The 20,206-nt window shown below is 37.9% G+C and overlaps 1 protein-coding gene and 1 long non-coding RNA gene across 4 annotated transcripts; both read right to left on the bottom strand.

Annotated features, from left to right (window-relative positions):
• Nucleotides 1-1,833: 1,833 nt before the first annotated feature.
• polr3h (RNA polymerase III subunit H) lies at nt 1,834-8,003 on the bottom strand. Its single transcript, XM_004071786.4, has 6 exons — nt 7,681-8,003; nt 4,167-4,263; nt 3,897-3,983; nt 3,734-3,797; nt 3,366-3,600; nt 1,834-2,551 (listed from the first exon to the last, which is right to left on the bottom strand). The coding sequence occupies exons 1-6, from the start codon at nt 7,789-7,791 to the stop codon at nt 2,501-2,503; spliced, it is 645 nt and encodes a 214-aa protein (XP_004071834.1). The 5' UTR covers nt 7,792-8,003; the 3' UTR covers nt 1,834-2,500.
• Nucleotides 8,004-9,262: 1,259 nt separating this feature from the next.
• Nucleotides 9,263-19,543, bottom strand: LOC105354623. Of its 3 annotated transcripts, XR_909197.3 has the most exons (8): nt 19,483-19,543; nt 17,034-17,177; nt 15,828-15,917; nt 15,548-15,746; nt 15,371-15,447; nt 13,202-13,417; nt 11,279-11,400; nt 9,263-11,210 (listed from the first exon to the last, which is right to left on the bottom strand). It is a non-coding gene; the product is annotated as an uncharacterized LOC105354623 (long non-coding RNA). The 3 variants fall into 3 exon arrangements; XR_002290726.2 differs by having other exon boundaries at nt 13,202-15,447; XR_002290727.2 differs by having other exon boundaries at nt 13,202-15,447; nt 17,111-17,177.
• Between the last annotated feature and the right edge of the window lie 663 nt (nt 19,544-20,206).

Raw genomic sequence — 20,206 nt, 5'->3', positions numbered from 1 at the left:
TGCTACACTCACACAAAAAATTCTGTCCGAGCAGTAATTCTGCTGCAGGTCAGACGCAACCAGTGTGGTTTAACTCAGCTTTCACAATTTTAGAAAAACATCAACAAGCTGCAGAGTTGACCTATGAAACAGAGCCTTCTGCGTTTCACAACAGCAAATGGGAGATCTGTCACAATCACAATAGCCCAGTCCTCCACACACCTCAGATTGTGGGGTTTCAAAGGCTGCTCATTAGTCTCACACACAATATCAGAGGCGCATGTTTAACTGAAACAGCTTTCGTGCTGCAGACACTTAAAAAACGTGTTTTAATTCTCCACCCAAATACATAGCTTAGTTTTTTGTGGCTTTGCTTCTGGTATTGTTTGCAAAATAGGGGTTTTTCTCAAACATTTTTTTCTATAGAAATGGCTGAAAAAAAGAACCAAACCATGATGGAAGATCAGTGTTGAGCCTAAATTTGTTGTAGTTTAAAGACAAATCACTTCCTGTTTTCATTTTCACTTGTCTAGTTTCAAAATTTTTATAGAAGCACAACTTTGCACCACTGTGGTTCTTTTGAGACCACAACGTTGACACAAAATACATCCAACTGCTTTGTCTTTGGCAATTTTTCTTCCTCTTTGCTATTGTTTCGTTGGTTTTATGTCTACACACAGTAAGTATTTGTCTCCAATTCTCAAAGTTGTTGAAGTCAGTGATGTTCATCATAGGTACTTCACTTGTGAGAAACAAAATGTAAAAACAAAAAAAGAATCCAGGAACTCTGTATGATTAAAAAGATCCTTTGCATAAAGTTGCAGAAAATAAGTATCTGGTCAAAAACAAAAGTTGACTTCAATACTTTGTAATATAACCTTAGTTGACAATAACAGAGGTCAAATGTTTCCTGAAGGTCCTCACTAGGTTTTAACACACTGGTCCATTCATCCAAGGAGATCTTCTTAAGAGCTGTGATGTTTGAGGGCTGTCGCTGGACGACACAGACTTTGTCGCTGTCATTTGAAATCGTCATACAGGAAGATCCAGACACTTTTTACATTTTAAAATCAACACTCCCACTGAAGGTTATCTGTTTACATGACATTTTCCTAATCCGTCCCTGAATCATCTAGATGGTCTCTTGAGAACTTCAGATGGTTCTGGACATGTACTTGCTTAAGCAAGAGCTCTGCAAGAGCAGCGTGTGTTACTATATATATATATAATGAAGCGGCTGGGTAGCTCGGTTGGTAAGGTGAAAGGCTACAGCAGGAAACCAGGGTTTGATTCCCAGAGCGGAATGAACAATGGTTATGGGGGCAATTACCATGTCAATGGCGAGCAATTAACATCATCCAGGCTACTGCCTCCCGGGTGCGGTTCGGCTGCAGCTCACTGCTCCCCCAGGGGATGGGTCAAATGCGGAGAACAAATTTCCCATTGTGGGATAAATACAGTATAACTCTTGAACTCTTCTCTCCAAGCTCCTTCCTTATTGTAATTTGGTTCGTCTTAGTCTTGTCTCTGGTGAACAATCTTCTCCCTGGTGTCCTTTGACAGCTCTGTGGTCTTGGTGGAGACATTGGAGTCTGACTGTTTAAGGGTGGACAGGTGTCTTTTACACTGACAACCAGTTAAAACAGTAACCAATATTGCAAGAAACGAGTGGAAGCTAGAACTTACAGATCCACTCCATTCAAAATTGTGTTTTTGGTGTTTTGAAAATGTTCTTGTGACATTTTTCTCATTATAGACATAAAGAAAATTAAGATTAAAAGTGCCTTACTGAGTATTTCTATATTCAAATTGTGGTGAATCAGGAGCAGATGAAAAAATGCCACACTTTTATAATAGATTAAAATAGATCCAAACATTTATTGGAGTGGGACTTTATAACAGGTCTATGAAGAACAGAATTCTTGCTTGATTGTAGGAGCTAAATTTGTATTTTTTCACTAATAACTAAATAAATTCTTTAAAAATCAAATGATCTGATTTCCTGGAATATTTTTAACATTCTGCCTCTCAAATATGATGAACATTAGACCCTTCTCATCTTTTTAAGTGACACATCTTGCAGAATTGCTTACAGAAATACCTGTTCTCCCGCCATAGCAGAGAAAAATACGACTGATAAACTCACAAGAGAAAGTCAAGTAGTTTGTTTTTCAATTCAGAATATGTACACGGACTTTCAGAAAGCACAGAAGACCATTGCTTATTTACCTTAAATGATGAGGCATTTGAATAAAATCCTCTTTAACAAAAAATAATGAACTATTTCCTCATAGTTTTAAGAAACTCTCACAGGAAATGTATCAAACATAAATTGCCATTCAACACATCACAGTGAGTTGTACATGTAAACATGAAACTGGTATCGGCTGCTTTCACACTGACGATCTCAATTCATCTGTACTCCTGTAACAAAACTATAGAGTTCTTCATGCTGGTTTTTTGTTCCTGCTGACTGAGCAGCAGGTCTCGGGTGATGAGGGACAAACCATCCTCTGTAGTGCTAATTGTTCCACCATGACAGCAGTCCCAGCCCTGGCTCACAGATGGTGCCCTGAAATAGAAACACAGAAATATAAAATAAAGATGTAATACAAATTTATCACTAATAAGAACAAAAATGAAATTCTTATGACAAATTTTGTTTTTTACATGATTTTGCACTTAGTTTTTGATATGCATTATTAAGGTTTTGATCCCAGAAAGCATTTTAAGACTGTAAATGTATGTAACTGCTTTATTGCATTTACACAATCAAACATTTACATTTAAATATTTAGCTTTTTTTCTATTAAAGATTATAGGCTTCTTATAATTGAGACCATTGTGGGGTTAAGGGTCTCGTCCAAGAAGAGAACCCCAACTACCCAAATAGCAGACTGTCACCTTTTAGGACTCACATGACTGTTTAAAAAAATAAAAAGATCCCACTTTCCATTTATTATAAAACTATCTATCCCTCTTAAAAGTACAGAAATACCCTGAGCCTGTTTAGGGAAAAAAAACAAAGAACAGCTCCTGGTGTTGGATTAAGATGTGCACTTTTTATATTTTGCATATTTCAGAATACTTTGAGATGCAACAGAGTGAAGACTGACAGCCAGGCAAACATCAGTCTCAAACTTCACAAATGCTACAGCTGAACAGTCAAAAACTTCAATAAACCTTCCTAAAACTGTGGAAAGTCTTCCAAAAAAAGAGCTGAAGCTCCTACTGTTGCAGAGGATCTGATGGCATCATAATAATTCCTCTAGATTATGAATGGAGTGTCACTAAGGTACAAACATATGTAATGGCAAAGGAGCTAAAAAGTTTTGACGATAGGTGTATTTGCAAAAACGCTTTTTTATGGCATTATGAACTCTTACTATCAGTGTGTACGGCGCTTCTTTCTTCTCTGTGCTCTCCTCTGCAGGTGCTGCTGTGGACTGTCCCGGCTGTGCTGCATTATCAGGCGTAGCAGCAGCTGGACCTGTTGGAGACGTGTCCACAAAGACCTCGTCTGTTACCCGAAACCGGATCTCCTCCCCTTGGTCCATGTAGAGGTCATGAGCCCCTTCATCGGTCTCATACTCCCAGAGCCAAACCTGCTCAGCCTCATCACTGGAGTTTCAGATTAGGAAAGTTCACCTTAAACTGTATAACACTTAGTATCAATAGGATTCCTCAAATGCATCATATTTACGCAGCAAACACAGTCTAATAAAGCAGAGTCAGTAATTGTAAGGTTGGATACAACTTTGCAGGCTGCTGCAGAGACTCTGGTGGAATGAGGATGTCATCAAAGAAGCCCATCGTCACTGTAAAGCAGAGAGACCATAGTTAGACAAGCAAACAATATTTCCACATGTGTGTGAACACATCTGTGTCAGCTGTGTTAAAGAAAACATGATACTTACCATGAACTCCCTCCTGACTGCAGTACTTGATTTTCCCAACAAGGATCTCCTCAAGGAACGGGTGAAAAACAACAAACCTGAAATGAACTGACAACAAAGGTGAGAATGTCAGCAGAAATAGGATTTAGATCTTTAATGTGTGTTTTTTTAAATCTATGTGTTAAAAGAAAATACTGAAAGATTGAAGGACTGTGAGCTGGTTTGACTGACGTCAATATGATTAACTGAAGGTATTCAGAGACTGTCACAGTAATACTGTTGCTGTCATACCTTTGGTGTGTGAAGCGCCATCGCCTGGGAAAATATAGGAGTCCTCCAGTTTAGTAATGTCATACAGACAAATGCAGAGACCCACGTTGAAAACCACCTAAGACAAAAAAGAAGCATTATAGAATAAATGTGTGATATTTGTCATCAATATTGCAATGACAATATGACTTTTGACGAATGAACATAAAGCAAAACAGAAAACTACTACATAATTTCCATTTCACTGCATCAGATTTATTTCAATAAAAATCAAAATAACTTCAATTATACAGCAAATGACCCTTGTCTACAAAGGAGGCGGGAATCTAAGATTAAAGGGGTCCATCCAATTGGTCAAATGCATTAAGGGATCTATTTACATTTAAGATAACCACTCATCATAATTTACACTGTCTTCAGTGCACATATTGCACAGGCTGATATCACGATGACAATAACTTGCAATTTCTTGTGTAGGCTACAAATAAATTGGATATCAATCTGCCATAATAGAGCAGTTACATAGTATCATGATTAGGTGTTTGCTTATTCTGATTTCGTTTTGGGCCATTTGACTAAATAAAATGTGTTAGATCAACAAACTAGTAAAATATGAGACAGAAAACACAAGTTAACCCAACATGAAGTTTTCAACTAAAGGTGTATTATTAAAATCATAATGTCAATCCTACATGGGCAGGTGTGAAAAAGTTCCTATAGTTTCCATATGCGGTTTGTTTCATCTTTGGAAAGATGCTATTTCGTCAAGACCAAGTAGGTTTAGACTCCTCCCCTTTCCCCTGTAAAAACCCTTTACTTTAAATTTGATAGAAAACTTGAAAGATTTAACTGAGTCAATCATGTAAACAAAGAGAATCTTATATCCCCAGAGAATCTGATATCCCCAACCCCAAAAAGCAAAACTCCAGAACTGTAAGTAACTAACTTTTTGTGATAATGAAATGTTAAGGTTGTGTAAAAATGGGACGCTTTGTGCCAAATATTAGTTGTAGGATAAATTAAGCTGTGATAACAAATTGCAAGTATGGTCAGTTTTTAGCTGATTAAATATCGCATACAATATAGGCTTGTATAATATGCATTGTATACAGTATAAAAGGGTATTACAATAAAGTTTCAATATTTTAATTGTAGCCACGAGGGGGCTCAAGTCAGGGTCTCATTATGCTGGTCCCCAGCCTGCAAAAATACAGAGGGGTTTGTCAGGAAGGACATCTGACGTAAAATCTTTGCCAAACCAAATATGTGAATCCGACCTATGATATTGGCTGAGGCCCGGGTTAACAACGACCACCCTGGGGGCTGTTCACCTACAGGGTGCCGGTGGAAGTTGGACTACTGTTGGTCGAAGAAGTGGGAGAGTTGACACTGGTGCAGATTTCAATGTTGGTGCAGGAAACAGAAGTGATGAGGAGGTGATGGGCAAGTTTGGTATCCAGAAGAGGAATGTAGAAGGACAGATTGGGATTTGTTTTGCATAAAAGATATAGAATATAGTGAATGCCTTCTTTGAGAAGAGACAAGAACATAGGGTGACCTGTAAGAGTGGAGGTAGAAGCATACAGATAGACTACATCTTGTGTAAACGGAGTAACTGAAGGAGATCACTGACTGTAAAATAGTGGTAGGTGAGAGTTTCCAGACAGCATTGGACGGTGGTGTGTAAGATGACTCTGGTAATGAAGAAGATGAAGAAAGAAAGTCCAAAGGCAGAGAAACTGGTAGAAGCTGCAAAAGGATTGTTGCATGACTTTTAGGAAGAAGCTGAAACAGGCTCTGGGTGGTCAGGAGGTACTCCCAGAGGAATGGATAACTAACTAATGTGATCAGGGAGACAGGTACTTGGTATTTCATCAGGAAAGAAAGTTGATAAGGAGACTAGGTGGTGGAATAAGGAGTAAGAAACTAGCTAAGAAGTGTGACACAGAGGACTGAGGAGAGTACTTAGGAGTCCAGGGAAATGCAGAGTAAGGTGAAAGTAGAGGGGTCAAAGGTCAAACAAGGGACTTATGGTGGGTAGTGAAGAGGGAGAGACTAACCTATACAGATTAGCAAGTCAGAGAGACAAAAATGGGATGGACATGCAGCAGGTTAGGGTGATAAAGGCTAGGGATGGTAATATACTGACAGTCAGTAGTGTAATGGAAAGATAGAAAGAACACTTTGAAGAGTTAATGAAGAAAATGAGAGAGAACAAAGAATAGAAGAAGTGACTGTTGTGGGACAGGAAGTAACAAAGATTAGTAAGGGTGAAGTGAGAGGGGCATTAAAGAGAATGAAGAGCAGAAAGGCACTTGGTCCTGATGATATACCTGTGGAGGTATAGAAGTGTCAGGGAGAGATAGTAGTGGAGTTCTTGACTGGGTTGTTTGACAGAATCTTAGGTGGTGAGAAGACGCCTGATGAATGTAGGAGACGTGTGATGGTGTCCATTTTTACGAATAAGGGAGATGTGCAGAGTTGTGGCAACTACAGAGAAATAAAACTGATAAGCCATTCAAGGAAATTGTAGGAAAGAGCAGTTAAAGCTAGACTAAGAACACAAGTGAACATTTTTGAACACCAGTATGATTTTCTGGCAAGAAAGAGCATTACAGAGAGCTACACTGCCTTTGTAGATCTGGAGAAAGCTTATGACTGGGCGTCCAGAGAGGAACTGTGGTATTGTATGAGGAAGTCTGGAGTGACAGAGAAGTATGTTAGAGCAGCGTAGGACATGTATGACGGCTGTAAGACAGTGGTGAGGTGTGCTTTAGGGGTGACAGAGGAGTTTAAGGTGGAGGTGGGATTACATCAGGGATAACTCTGAGCCCCTTCCTGTTTGTAAAGGTGATGGACATGCTGGCGGATGAGGCTAGACAGGAATCACCATGAACTATGATGGAGGTTTGTCCTGGAAAGGAGAGGAATTAAGGTTAATCCCAGCAAGTTGGAATGGAAGGAAAAAAGTGTCAGGTGTGATAGAAGAGTTTCAGCTCAAATGAAAGGAAAGGTATGTAAAACTGTGGTGAGATCAGCCATGTTGCTCAGGTTGGAGACAGTGGCATTGAGGAAAAGACAGGAAGCCGAGCTGAAAGTAGCAGAGATGAGGATGCTGAGGTTCTCTTTGGGAGTGACCAGGATGGATGGGATCAGGAATAAGTGCATCAGAGGGACAGCACATGTTAGAGGTTTGGAGATGATGTCAGAGAGGCCATACTGAGATGGTTGAGACATGTCCAGAGGAGAGATACTGAATATATTGGATAGAATGATGCTCTGTCTAAAGCTGCCACTGTGCCAGGTAAGAGGTCTAGAGGAAGACCAAAGAGGAGGTTTATGGATGCAGTGAACAAAGACATGAAGGTAGTTAGTGTTAGAGAACGCAGAAGACAGGGTGAGGGTTAGATGGAGTACGATGATTCGCTGCCTGTGGTAATCCCTAAATCATGGGAAGTGCCGAAACTAAATAATAAAAAAAGAAGACAATCAAGATCCAATATTTTTAGACCAGAGTCACAAAACTGCTCTTAACCTTGTTGGCCAGTTTCTTGTTGAGCTCCTCTGCGACCGCCTCGTTCAGCTGTCTGTGGAAGCACCACGGAGGGATGCGGACGGTGTCCACCATCTCCACCAACACGAACATTTTCACGCTGCGCTCATGAGCACGCAAAAACACACACGCTTCCGGGGCTGGAGGACAGCGGAACGAAGGGCTCAGTCATTTGCCCTCCATGCTAAACACAACAGCAGACCGACGGTTTATTCAAACTGGGTTTGCTAAACTGAGTTTCAGTCTCACTGAAAACATTCATGTCAGCGCCACGTGATTCTTGGCGACGGCACGCTTTACGGCACGTCGCAAACCTTAAAGGAACAGTACACATTTCATGAAGGAAACATTTTTCTGATTCATTTGCATGAATCTAAAAATATTGGATTTACTCAGATATATTTTCTCTACTAATTATGAACTGTAAAGAGTAACTTTTCTGCTTCTATTTGGGTAGATTATAAATGGTAAAAACGGTGGTCACCACAAAGTGATAAGGCCCTGGAGTTATCATTGACAAAGGATGTCAGTGAAATCCTGAAGAAGGATCTGAGTTATGATAACAATGGTAGTAATATATCTATTTTTAAAAGCAGCCCTTGAAGTTATAACCATTTTGTTACTTCTATTTTTTCCCCTCACCTTTTAGTCCTCTAAGATCTTTGAAATAAAGGCTATGAAGCAAAGGGCAGGGCCATTTGTCAAAGGAGCTCTTTAGCAATGTGAATTTAAACTCTACAGTTTACTGTAAGTATCTGCCAAATGACATCCATACCAAGCTTTTACTATTTTTTCTAACAAGTACATCACTAGTCCCTGTTCGGCTTCTACCGTCCACCTTGCAACCAGTTTTGCTTTATGAAAACTAGCAGTTTTTAAAGTAAAAATGTTTTTTCACGCAAAATTTCTCCCAACTGTCAATTTATAAGAACATTTCTTTTCCTTTTGCATATGTAGATCCAAAAAATGAATCTAAAATTGATTAGATGTAAAACTCAGGGAATACTAAAAAAAGAATAACACAAACATTTGCGTAGGAATTTAAACTTTCTTATTAATTTTTGGATTATTGAGATACAAAAGAAATTTTCAATCTGCATAACAGCAGAGCACTTTCAACAAAATTAGTTTTAATGTCTGAACCCTGAAGAAGCCTGTAACAGAGAAGTACCAAGTATCATCTTTGCTCACAGTATTGACAAATTGCTTCACATTGTAGAGAAAGGGGAAAAAAGGAAGATGTCCCATTTACATTTAAAAACTATTTGGATCCCTGAGAAGCTAAATAAAAATGTGACTTTTTACTTTAGACTTACATTTAAGAAAAACTTGAAGTAAAACATCCATATAAAGTATAATTTAGCTATAGATATGTGGTATAAAAATACAGATTTGAACCCCATCATTTAAATCAGGTCCTCTGCCTTATATTAGATGAGCTGCTCGTTTCTTTTATAGTAGCAGAATGAGAACAATGTGAAATTGATATCTTTTTTTTTTATTATTATAACTAAAGAAAGTGCAAATAAATCCAAAAACTCACAAACATTTATCCATAAAAGCAGCCATTACAAACATGAATTTAATCAAACATATTAGTCTCATAAAAACACATCAGTAAATGGTAATTACCATATACTTGTAACACGCTTTTCTACCTTCCTTGAAGGTCCAAAGAGCTTTACAGGCACAGTCCCATTCACACACACACATTCACACACTGGTTGTGGCTCCGCTGCTGAACACTGTTGCCAACATTCCATCAGTGGCAAGGTGGGGTTCAGTGTCTTGCCCAAAGACACTTCAACATTAGGGCGAGCAAGGCTGGAATTAAAGCTGCAATCTTCAGTGATAATCATTTCCACAAGATTGCATTTCGTTTGTTGAGGATAAACAAAGTGGCCCAAAAGCACAACAGAATATTGAAGAATGAAACACATCTGCATTTTTCTTGCAGTGCAAAGGATTTTTTTTAATTGAATATCCTTGATACAGTGCTGTTTTTTTTTTTTTTATCTCAACATCTTGCGGCTACTGCACATAAATCACGCAGTAGTGATTCACACGACTGTGATCATGTGAACGCCTGCAGGGAGTGACCAGAGATAGATATGTCGAGTCCTGAAAGAAAACAGGAGCGCTCACACTGATCAAACAGAACGGAGCCGTTCCTGCAGAACAAAAAAACAAGGACGTGTCTATGTTACAGCTGGAGAGACCATGTGACTTGCTTGAGAGTAAATTACACAAAAATAAAACTTTAAAAAGGAATATTTTACATTTTTTTAATTAATCTTTACGTGACAGCAGTAACAATGAAGTTTGGAGAATCAGCATATGATCATGTACATGTCCCTGATGATGCCTCTATATTTAATCCAGCTGCCAATAAACTATCAAATCAGCAGTTTCTGTCACTTTCACAGGGATAAAATAAGCCTGCATCTTTCTTTTTGCTTTTTGAATCATTCAGGAAAATAGTCTAAAAAACAATCAAATTAAAATGTACAATATAACATTGGTGAAATTCCAAGAAAGTCCTCTGGGGTGAACCTGAATCTCTCCCTTCTTAATTCTCACATCAGAAATCCTCTTCAGACTCAGCACTCTGCCTGCTGTTTGCTGCACGTGAAACACCAACTATGCGTCCACACTTCTTTGAGATCTGCTGGAAGCAATCATCTAGGAAAAACACTGCATTGTTTCTGGATTGTTTTGTTGTCCTGAGTATGCACTCACAACGAATCACAGACAAAGACTTGACAGATGAGTATGATTCATAAGAGAAGATTAACGAAGGTTAAATTGTATTTTATAAAACCAAACAAAGGACACTAAAAGATTTTTTGTGGATTTTAAACTTCAATTCAGCAGCTTTTTAAAACTAATTTCTGCCTGTGAATAATCAAATCAGAGTCTAAATTGGTTTAATGAGAAAATTCTACCACAGTAGTTTAACCCCTTCACATCTATTGATGTAGATATGCATCAAAACACGTCTGTGCCAAAATGACCTTAATTTAAGATCTACTTAAAATCAAAAGCATGAGTGAATGTTTTTTTTCATAGCTGGAAATAAATTCAGGTGTCAAGGGGTTAGATGGACAGCAGTGACATATGTGTGTCACAGCAGCAGGAAAACACTATATTTGGACCAGAAAATGACGTTGACAGATGTTTGTGCAGTTCTGCATGTGGACAGTAAAGGTTTACACAGTAACCCTGTCTTTGCATTGAAGTGCTCAAAAGTCTGTGTGTGCTCGCCTTTATCTGTGCCGCAACAGTAAAAATGTGTGTGTGTGCTCGGCTACAGCCTCTCTCAGCTGTAGTTCTATATTTATCAACTTCTGAGCTCATATACCAGCCCTGCTGCCTTCCTCATCATCAGTAAAGCTCCTTCATCCTGTTAGAGGGCGAGCCGGCCTTAAACCACTCGATCTGGGTCTCGCTGAAGGCGTGGTTCAGGGAGACAGACTCCTGTCGTCCATCGTTGTCCCTGATCACTCCAGCAGCTGGAAGACAAAAAAAAGGGTCACAAATCTACGGCGTTAATGCTTCATTACTGTACAAGTTTACTCACCTCGCCAGGAGCAAGTGATGTCAGGCCGAAGGTTTGGATCTTGTCTTCAGGGGGAATTTTTTCTTAGTCTCTTGGGTCAGTGAAAGCCAGAGGCAGCAGACTCTGCTGCTTCCAATTTGTCTCTGTAAATAATTGATATCTTATTTCATAAAAACAGCTGATACCAGTGATTATGTTTAAAATACATTCGATTGTAGATTAGACATTATTAAATATGAAGCGTTTGAGTGTTGTACCAAACCAAGATTATTAACAAGCTGTATAAAACATCAGCAGCTGATAGTTTCATCATGTGGAGCACTCATTTTTATCCACACCAGAAAATGACCAAATATTCTGATTATAAACAAATCTGATGTGTTTACTAAAATATTTGAAGAAAAAAAAGTTTTAGTTTTTTTTTCTATGAAGGTTTTTAGCTGCTTTTCCATGTCCAGATCCCCTGAAAGAGTTTGGAATAAAGTTCAAAAATAAAAACAAAAGAGAGATGATCATTTTCAACAAACTCTCAGCCAATAAAAACTGTCTAAAATACAGTGAATCCTCCTGTGCCTTTTCCATTGCCTTTAGATGTTGCAAATAAGGTGTTAGAATGCTAGAATATTCCAAATAAAGTCAGCACATTCCATGTCTTATTCCAAACATGACATCTTTGGAATATGACATGATACAGGATTGTTGGAGTCTCAGTTCAACTTTCAAAGAAAAATCTGACTTTCTGAAAATTTGAAATAAAATGATTGAAAAAAACAAAATAAAAGACAAGAAGTAAAGAAAAACCTTTTCAGGTGACCTTAAAAGAGATGTAATAATTTTCTATAGTGAATGTGAGAGCAGACATGGGCTTGACAAAACCACTGAAGAACAACTGAAGTGTTTTCACACAAATACACTCTACATTCACACTAAAAATGTTTGGGGTCATTTCAATGCAGACTGCAGGCACTGGAGCTAAAACCAGAAGAATCCTGGATCCAGATCTGGATCAACATGAAAAGATAATCAGCACAATAGAGCCATGCCCCACTTCTTTCTGACAAATCTGTCCACTTGTTTTTTTAAGTGTCTGAACCAAAAAGGCATTTCAAAGGACAAAAATGTATTTTTCTATTCAAAACAATAGGTTTATGACTCTGTTAAATAACTTTATGTGATAAAGAAGTAAAACAGATCTTTAGATTTATTTTGTGTTTTAAATAATAATAATTCCATTTAAACCATTTTTTCTTTCTTATTTATTTCAAATATAAAAACTAGAAAAAATTATTTAATTTTCAAAAGAAAAACAACTACCGGTATGTTAAATATCTAGATTAATTTTTAGGAAAAAAAAAAAAACTTAAGAAACGCAGAAACATTATTGGCTGTTAATCAAGTCAAAAGGCAATATATTTATGTTGGTAAATATAAACACTTCTGCCAAAAAACTTGACATTAAGTTCTGCTTTGATTTTATGGTCATGACTGTCGTGAAGAGGTCGATATGATGCAACAGCTTAACTGTTGACCTTTCACAACTGTTAGCAAGAAACAAAATCAGGATAGGATTCAAGTTTTTAATGGAATATAAAATTCTAATGAACAAAAACTGTCTTCCATGATTGATTTCTTCTTAGGGGTGTTTTACTTTGTTTTCCTTTAATAAACTAAACTGAAATTTGAGTTTTAAGTGCATTAAACTTAGTTCATCAGAAACTAAACTGGCTCCCTGCTTTGTTTCAACCAAAAAAATGGAAATCTCAATGTAACATTTCTGAAAATTTTACATGGCTGTCTCTAATTACTGCCATCAGCCATAAATGCACTTGTAATTTGTAGTTTAACACAAAGAGAGTTTAGTTTCCCACTTTTCTCCTTTTTTTTTCAAGCAATAGCTGAAATATTTCAAGAGACATGTTCTTAGTTGCCTGTGTTCGTACTGACCATGGATGCTGGCAAAGCTTTTGACGATGACGGCTCGTCCTCCCAAGTGCTGCAGCTCCAAGGCGGCGTGCTCCCGGTGCTCCCGGTTGGATCCCTCCCCACTTCAGTCAGGGTCTGGTGGCGCTGATGTGGTCAGTGGTGCACTTTCCCTTGACCTCAGAGTGAGCAGCCTCAGTTATTCCAGAGTCTTTGAGAGGTCAAGCCTGAATCTAGTAACTGCACCAGAAACAAAAATTCAGAACCAAAACACTAAACTGTTATAATTCTATAAGATTTTTTTTAAGTGGGCTTCTTTCTAAGTGATTATTAACTCAATTTCAAAAAATACTTCAATAAATTTAAAAATAATAAATAAATAAAAGCTACTGCAACTCATTCTGCATTGGAGGTGATAGCAGCAGTAGGGAGGAAAGTTCTCCTGTAGAGGTCAGTGTTACAGCAGATCTAAAGAAGACTCTAAATGAAGGCACTTTGTTGCTGGGTAGCCTTTTTAGCAAGAGGAGGATTAAGGTTATAAAGTGCATAAGTACGTTAAACATAAACATAAACATCTGAAGCAGGGAAGCACTGCTGCAGAAAAATCGCTCCACCCATCAGCCTGTTGTTTTTCTGTCAGTCTTCTAAGTCCTTTACGCTGTGGGAGGGATCATCACCAGTCACTGTTGCTTGCTCTGAAAAATAGGAACTGAGAAGTTTTTTCAAATTTCCCAAAAACCTCAGAAAAAAATGAAGTATTTGTATTTGTTTCGGGCTTCCGAGTTCAAAACTGCGCAAGTTTTTACGACCGTCCTCAGGCTCGATGTACTAAACGCGCTGCCATTGAACAGACGTTAAGAGTTAAAATAAGTTAAATTTTGACCAAACAGGGACTGACAACATTTGGGTAGTGACACATGGGTAGCATCCCTTTCAATACATGGATGTGCCAACCGTTTAAATATTAATTATGGAGGAGAAATAAAAAATATTGGTTTGTGACCAACTGGATTATATCTTTCCCAGCTCTATATCGTAATCGAGCTGTGAAAGAAAAAGGCCGGAGCAAGATTCACGAGGTTTGTACCGCTTTCATATTTCTCATCTTGCAACTGTAGGTAGCAGACATGGGAAGAGTAAATAAAGAAAGAGAAGAAGAAGAAGAAGCCCCTCCCTGCTTGCTCAGTGTGATTACCAAGGGCTGGATGCCCATTCAAGAACCCACGTTTGGTACGTTCTTGAACACGTGTCACATGTCTGGTCTACATAGCTAAAAAGGTTGAACCCTAGAATATTAAGCAGAATGTTCTGCAAAACCAAAACTGCCCATTCCTAAGCTACACATGATAAGAAATATGACAAGAACAGGCTAAGTAAATGAGAAAAAGATGCAGCAATAAACCCACACATCATCAAAATGCTGTTCTCCTCAGAGGAAAAAGCACGAAACATAATTCTCTGTTAGTCTAACCGTGTTGGAGTACGAATCAGAAACTATAATCTGTTTTAAAAAAGTGGATAAACCGCCAATGAACATGACATGAATCTTGACAGTGCCAGCATCCTTCTGATCCTTCTGACACGTCCAAACCAATTAAACGCTTCTGAGTGACACAACACATTTAAACAGGTGCAGCTCTGGCTGCGACCAACAAGTATTTCTACTTTATTGCCCTCATAACAGCGGAGGAAATGAAAGAAATCTCCAAGTGCTTCCCCATCCAGGCTCCCGACTGGCAAAAATGTCTGCATTTCTGCACAGCTAATCCATCACCCAAACCAATGGCTCCCCAGACAAATGAAGACAATTATAAACAAATGGAAATTTGGGCCATCTGCCCCTTAACAACCACAATTTGCACACTACATTACACTTGGGGTGAAGCACAAACATTGAGAGGAAGGATCATTAACTCCAGGCCCTGCATGCGCTCATAAAACGACAGACAACAACACGGAGGAACCGTACACAGCTTGTGAAGATGATAAAGATTTACACAGTTTGGAATTCGTTTTCCAAATAGCTAACTAGTTTGCATAAAATAATATCTTAGCAACAGTCTTGTTAAAGCAAGAAAGCATGACATAAAGGAACCGTGAACAGCTTTGGTGACCTTCTGTCTTTTTGTGCACACAGGTATGTCAACAGAAGCTGTCAGCTAGCTACAGATGGCATCTCCATTTTCTAATCACCTTAATGAGGATCTGCATATCCCTGCTCCACTGGGCTCCAGCAGCTGCAGACGGATACTGTCCGGGTATACATCCACCTGCAGCAACACTCTGATTTAAAAGCTGTTCACTTCATTACTCAAAAGTTTGATCGGACACTTCCCCACAAACCAGAACTCCAGCTTTTTTCTGCTCTACCTTGACTGAGCTGCTGTCTGCAGGACAGTGTTGGTGGGTGTTCTGTCCCAGGTCTACGTCTCTGGAGGGGAGCTTATTACTAGATGGATGTTCCAGCTTGAATTTCTCCCCACTGAGAGCAGTGAGATAGTCGGTTTCAGGGTTGAGGTCGAGTGTCCCGGCAAGATGCACAACGAGCCAACAGAAAAATTTTAGGTCTCTGTGCCCAGGAAGAAAGAAACAGTTTGATCATCACAGAAACACAGGAATGGAGGGCTACATGAACCAGAGTCCCTCTGACCTCCGAAGACGTGACTAAAACATGAATAGTTGGGTCAGTGTCATTCCTGGTGTTCTGGTGATGGTGTTCTCTCCTTTCTTCACATCCTTTCTGAAATACAACAAAAATATGGGTTTGATACTTTTGCAGCCGTCTAAAAAAATGTAAAAGGAGCTATAAAATATTATAAAAAATTAAAAAACTATTTTTTTAACTAAAATCTAGAGAGATTGATAAAATATAGTATCTCAGTAAAATCTCCTAACAGGTTACATTCAAAAACAATGTAATGAGACAAATCTACTCAGTAGAATGTAGGGTTTTTGCAGAGCAGCTCCTGAAATTCATGTGTACCTAACCCACTGTCCAATGCAGGGACCACACACACTTGCAACAATTCCTCCAAAATCACCAAGGATCATGGCCTAACAGAGGTTTATGAAGCGATAACTTTCAGTGAAACTCTAGTGTTCATTCTAAAAGTCCCACTTCGATCATCTTTTGATCTACCATGGGGCAAAAAAAGTATTTAGTCAGCCACCAACTGTGCAAGTTCTCCCAATTAAAAAGATGGGAGAGGCCTGTAATTTTCATCATAGGTATACCTCCACTATGAGAGACAAAATGAGAACAAAAAGTACAGAAAATCCCATTGTCTGATTTTAAAGAATTTAGTGGTGAATTAGGGTGAAGAATAAGTATTTGTCACCTCAAAACAACTAAGATTTTAAGATTTTTTCTGCAGAGCAGCAGTAGTTTTAGAAATTCGCCTCTGAGTTGTGGGTGGGACTGTAGGCATGGAGTAAGCCTTCCCCACTTCCCATCATCCATCTGTTAGGACGCTCTCTCACTAGCACAACCTCAAGCTAACATTATCGTGCAACAAAAATAGCTAACAATATTAGAGCTATCCAGCCATACAGTTTTAAGTCAGATGGAAAACAGACATACATGGAGCTATTTGTTTGCAGGGAGCATGCGGCCTACCGATTGTAGCTTCCACATCACATTTCAGGCGTTTTCAAACAGTATATATTTTTTTAGTCTGCTCCTGACTTACAATGATTTAAATACAGAAATACTCAGAAATGCAGTTTTAATCTTAATTTTCTTCATATATTTTCTCCATCAGAAAAATGCAAAAAAAACATTAAACACACAAAAAACACAATTCTCCTTGGAGTGGGCATATAAACTTTTGCTTTGCTGCTTGCATGTCAGACTCACATATCCATCTGTCTCAATAGTGGTTCCGATCTTTTCAAATCTGGGCGTAACCGTAAACGGTGTCTTGCATTACAGACCTTCATCCAGGGCTCTGGACTCTGCCCTTTTCATCATAGCTGGAGTTGCTGCAGCTGCCGATAAAACCTGTGCAAGTTTTAAAAGTAGTCTTAACCAGAAGAAAAATATGAAAGAAACAAAAGTCTTGATCAAAATCTTTTCATTGACAGGATTTCTGTGGTATTCAATGTGACCTTGGTGTGCAAAGTCAGAATAGGTTAACAATCAGATCATATAACATCTGCTCAGTATAACAGCAAGTGGGGATAAAAAAGAAATATCAAATTTCACTGGTGCAAGCATTTAGAAAGCTGCATTTTAATACAGTTGTGCCACAAATACTAACCCACTGTGACATTCAAAGGCCAGCCGTTCTTCTCTGCAGTTAATATGGGGATTCAGCTAAAAATAGGAAATCAGAATGAAATGAAACCCTTCATTGATGGTAAATAGCGTATACCTTTATAGCGCTTCTCAACCTTGCCTCAAGGTACAAAGTGCTATACAGTCACAGTCCCAATCACCTATGAACACATATTCACACACGGATGGCGGCTCTGGCGCCAACCTATAACCTCGAGAAGCAATGTGGGGCCCAAGGACATTTTGACACATGGGCAGGCAAGGCGAGAACTAAACCTCCAATCAGAAGGGCCTTTGGGTCTCAAAGAAAGGTAGAAAGCGCTACAGAAGTATCTGCCATTCCAGGAGCCAGCTAACCCAAGAGAAAGAAGATCTTTTTAAAGAAACTAAACCTCACACCTTTTGTGTCTAAACTATGATAGACAGCAATGCAAGTAAAACAACCTTGTATGGTATTAACAAACAGCTCAGTAGTTTGTTAATATCAGCAGTTCTAGCATGACTTAATTTCACGTCTTTGTCAGTTTAAAGATTTTCAAATCTAAATTAAATCTAATTAATTATTTATAAAACTTTAGTTGCTGCTGCATTACCACCAACAATTTAAAAAACTATGGTTTTAATTCTAATAACACTCAAAAGAAGCTAAATACAATCATATTTTCTATTTTAAAGCCCCTTTATGCTGTCAGTGGTTTTCCTTGTGTGGAATGTGGCTGTTATGTTCTGTGAAATGTCTTGGAGTGAGCGGGAGTTGTAGTGAAAGCTTTGAAATACATATGAAACTGTAAAAGTAAAAAACAGTTTTTATTGGCTGTTTGGAAGTGGATAGAATGTGCCACCACAACAAACTGCTGACAAAGAGAAACAATGGTGAAAAATCTATTTCAGTCGACTTCACGTAAAGATCTTGGAGACTTGAGATGCTGAACTTATGGAAACATAAGAATTCAACGATGAAACTGATATCTGAGTCCAGAAAACTATTGACTTAATAAGATAAACACTAATTAAAGATGTTTTCTTTAGATTTCTTGCTTGTATGAAATGTAAGATAATTTCAGCTTTAACGGTTTGGCCTTATGTAGGTCACAAGATGAAAGCCCAAAAGGTGACTGTAAGCTACAATCAACATCTTTCTCTAAAACCTTTTTATTAATGTTTTCTTCTTTTGGACAAATTGTTCTAGCTAGTTTTACATCACACTTGTTACAGTGTTTACACATAAATGTGTGATCATTTGGCACATAAGTCAGCAAACAAAATGTTTCAACACATTTGATCAGATTTGATCTGATCTGGAGTTGTGGATTATTTGAATTATTATAAGGTAACAGATAAGCGCCGGAAACTAAATTGAACCCTTTAAGGGCAAAAAGTAAATAATAAAAGCAATAATAACAATAGCTTCACCCTGTGTGCACAATTCATTCGTTCATTCATTCATTCATTCATTCATTCATTCATTCATTCATTCATTCATTCATTCATTCATTCATTTTTGTTCTTTTCATGAAAATTTGTCGAATGCCAAATATGTTTACATGATTTTTTTACAATCAGAAAGGACAAAAGAAGGAGCAGAAGTGAAAAATACAATTCTTTTATTTGTCTGCCCTCTTTTAAACATTGCAAAATTTCTACATTTTTCACACCATCACCTATGATGCTCATATTTCACCATATACTTAAAATAAACACATCTTTTAGTAAAAACAATGCAAAGAGAAAGTAGCTAAGGTTCACTTAAACTGTAGCTGGACCAATGCGAAAAATCTCTGGGTTTTTGAAAAACGTTTTTAAATAAAGTGTTTGTTTTGGTCGCTGTCTGGTCCGCCAGGTTCGCTGTTCCGAGTCAAACATCGGCAAACATCGTGATTTGTCGATAACGGCTGCTCGCTCTTATGAGCTGCATCCACTAAGGCACACAATGACAAAACCGGTCGGTGAATACATGAACATCTATTCCTGTATTAACACCAAAGGAAGTGATTTAGAAGTTAAAAAAAAAAAACTAATGCTTTCTCACCCTAAATCTGCCGACAGGCCAACCGCGATGCGACATTTTGTAGTTTGCAGAGTGATCAATGTCGCATGGATTTGACGTAAGCAGCAAAAAGCCCAAAAGAATCATGTCTGCAGCTGGGTGCCTCTCAAAAGAATTTTAAATGTGAAGATGAAAAATATCCCTTTCAGCTATTACTTTAAAGTAACAAAAAATGTGTAATCTGACTCACATTTAATAATAAAAAGTATAATCTTTTGAAGAAGAAAAAAACTCTCTAATCTATTAAACAATGTGTTTTTCTAATACCATCCAAACAATATATCATTTCATTATATATGTTGTTTTTGGCATAAATGATCAGCGACACATTAGATATTGAAATCAGAAATTAATTTTTCTATTCCTTTAAGATTTTGAGATATTTCCTCAATGTTTTTAAGCAGTGAAAAGTGCTGATACTACAAGAAATTACTTTATCCACATGTTTGGAAAGGTTTATACATGTAAATAAATAAATACTCTAATTTTTATCAATTTAAACTTGTTTTTCTTGATTTTATTTTTTAACAGAGTTTATGGTTTATGAAATGTGGCCAATTGGTAAAATTGTATCCAAATCTACGCACATGGACAGATTTATTAGGTTAAAATTATACCTAAAAATATTTAATGCATTTAAGTCCCTATGCTGCTTTATAAAAGCAAATGCTACAAAATATATTTACGTTGATAAAAAGAAATCTAA

Source organism: Oryzias latipes, chromosome 8 (assembly GCF_002234675.1).
Source record: "Oryzias latipes chromosome 8, ASM223467v1".
In the NCBI taxonomy this organism is placed as follows: domain Eukaryota; kingdom Metazoa; phylum Chordata; class Actinopteri; order Beloniformes; family Adrianichthyidae; genus Oryzias; species Oryzias latipes.
This window is presented reverse-complemented; position numbering and strand designations above follow the sequence as displayed.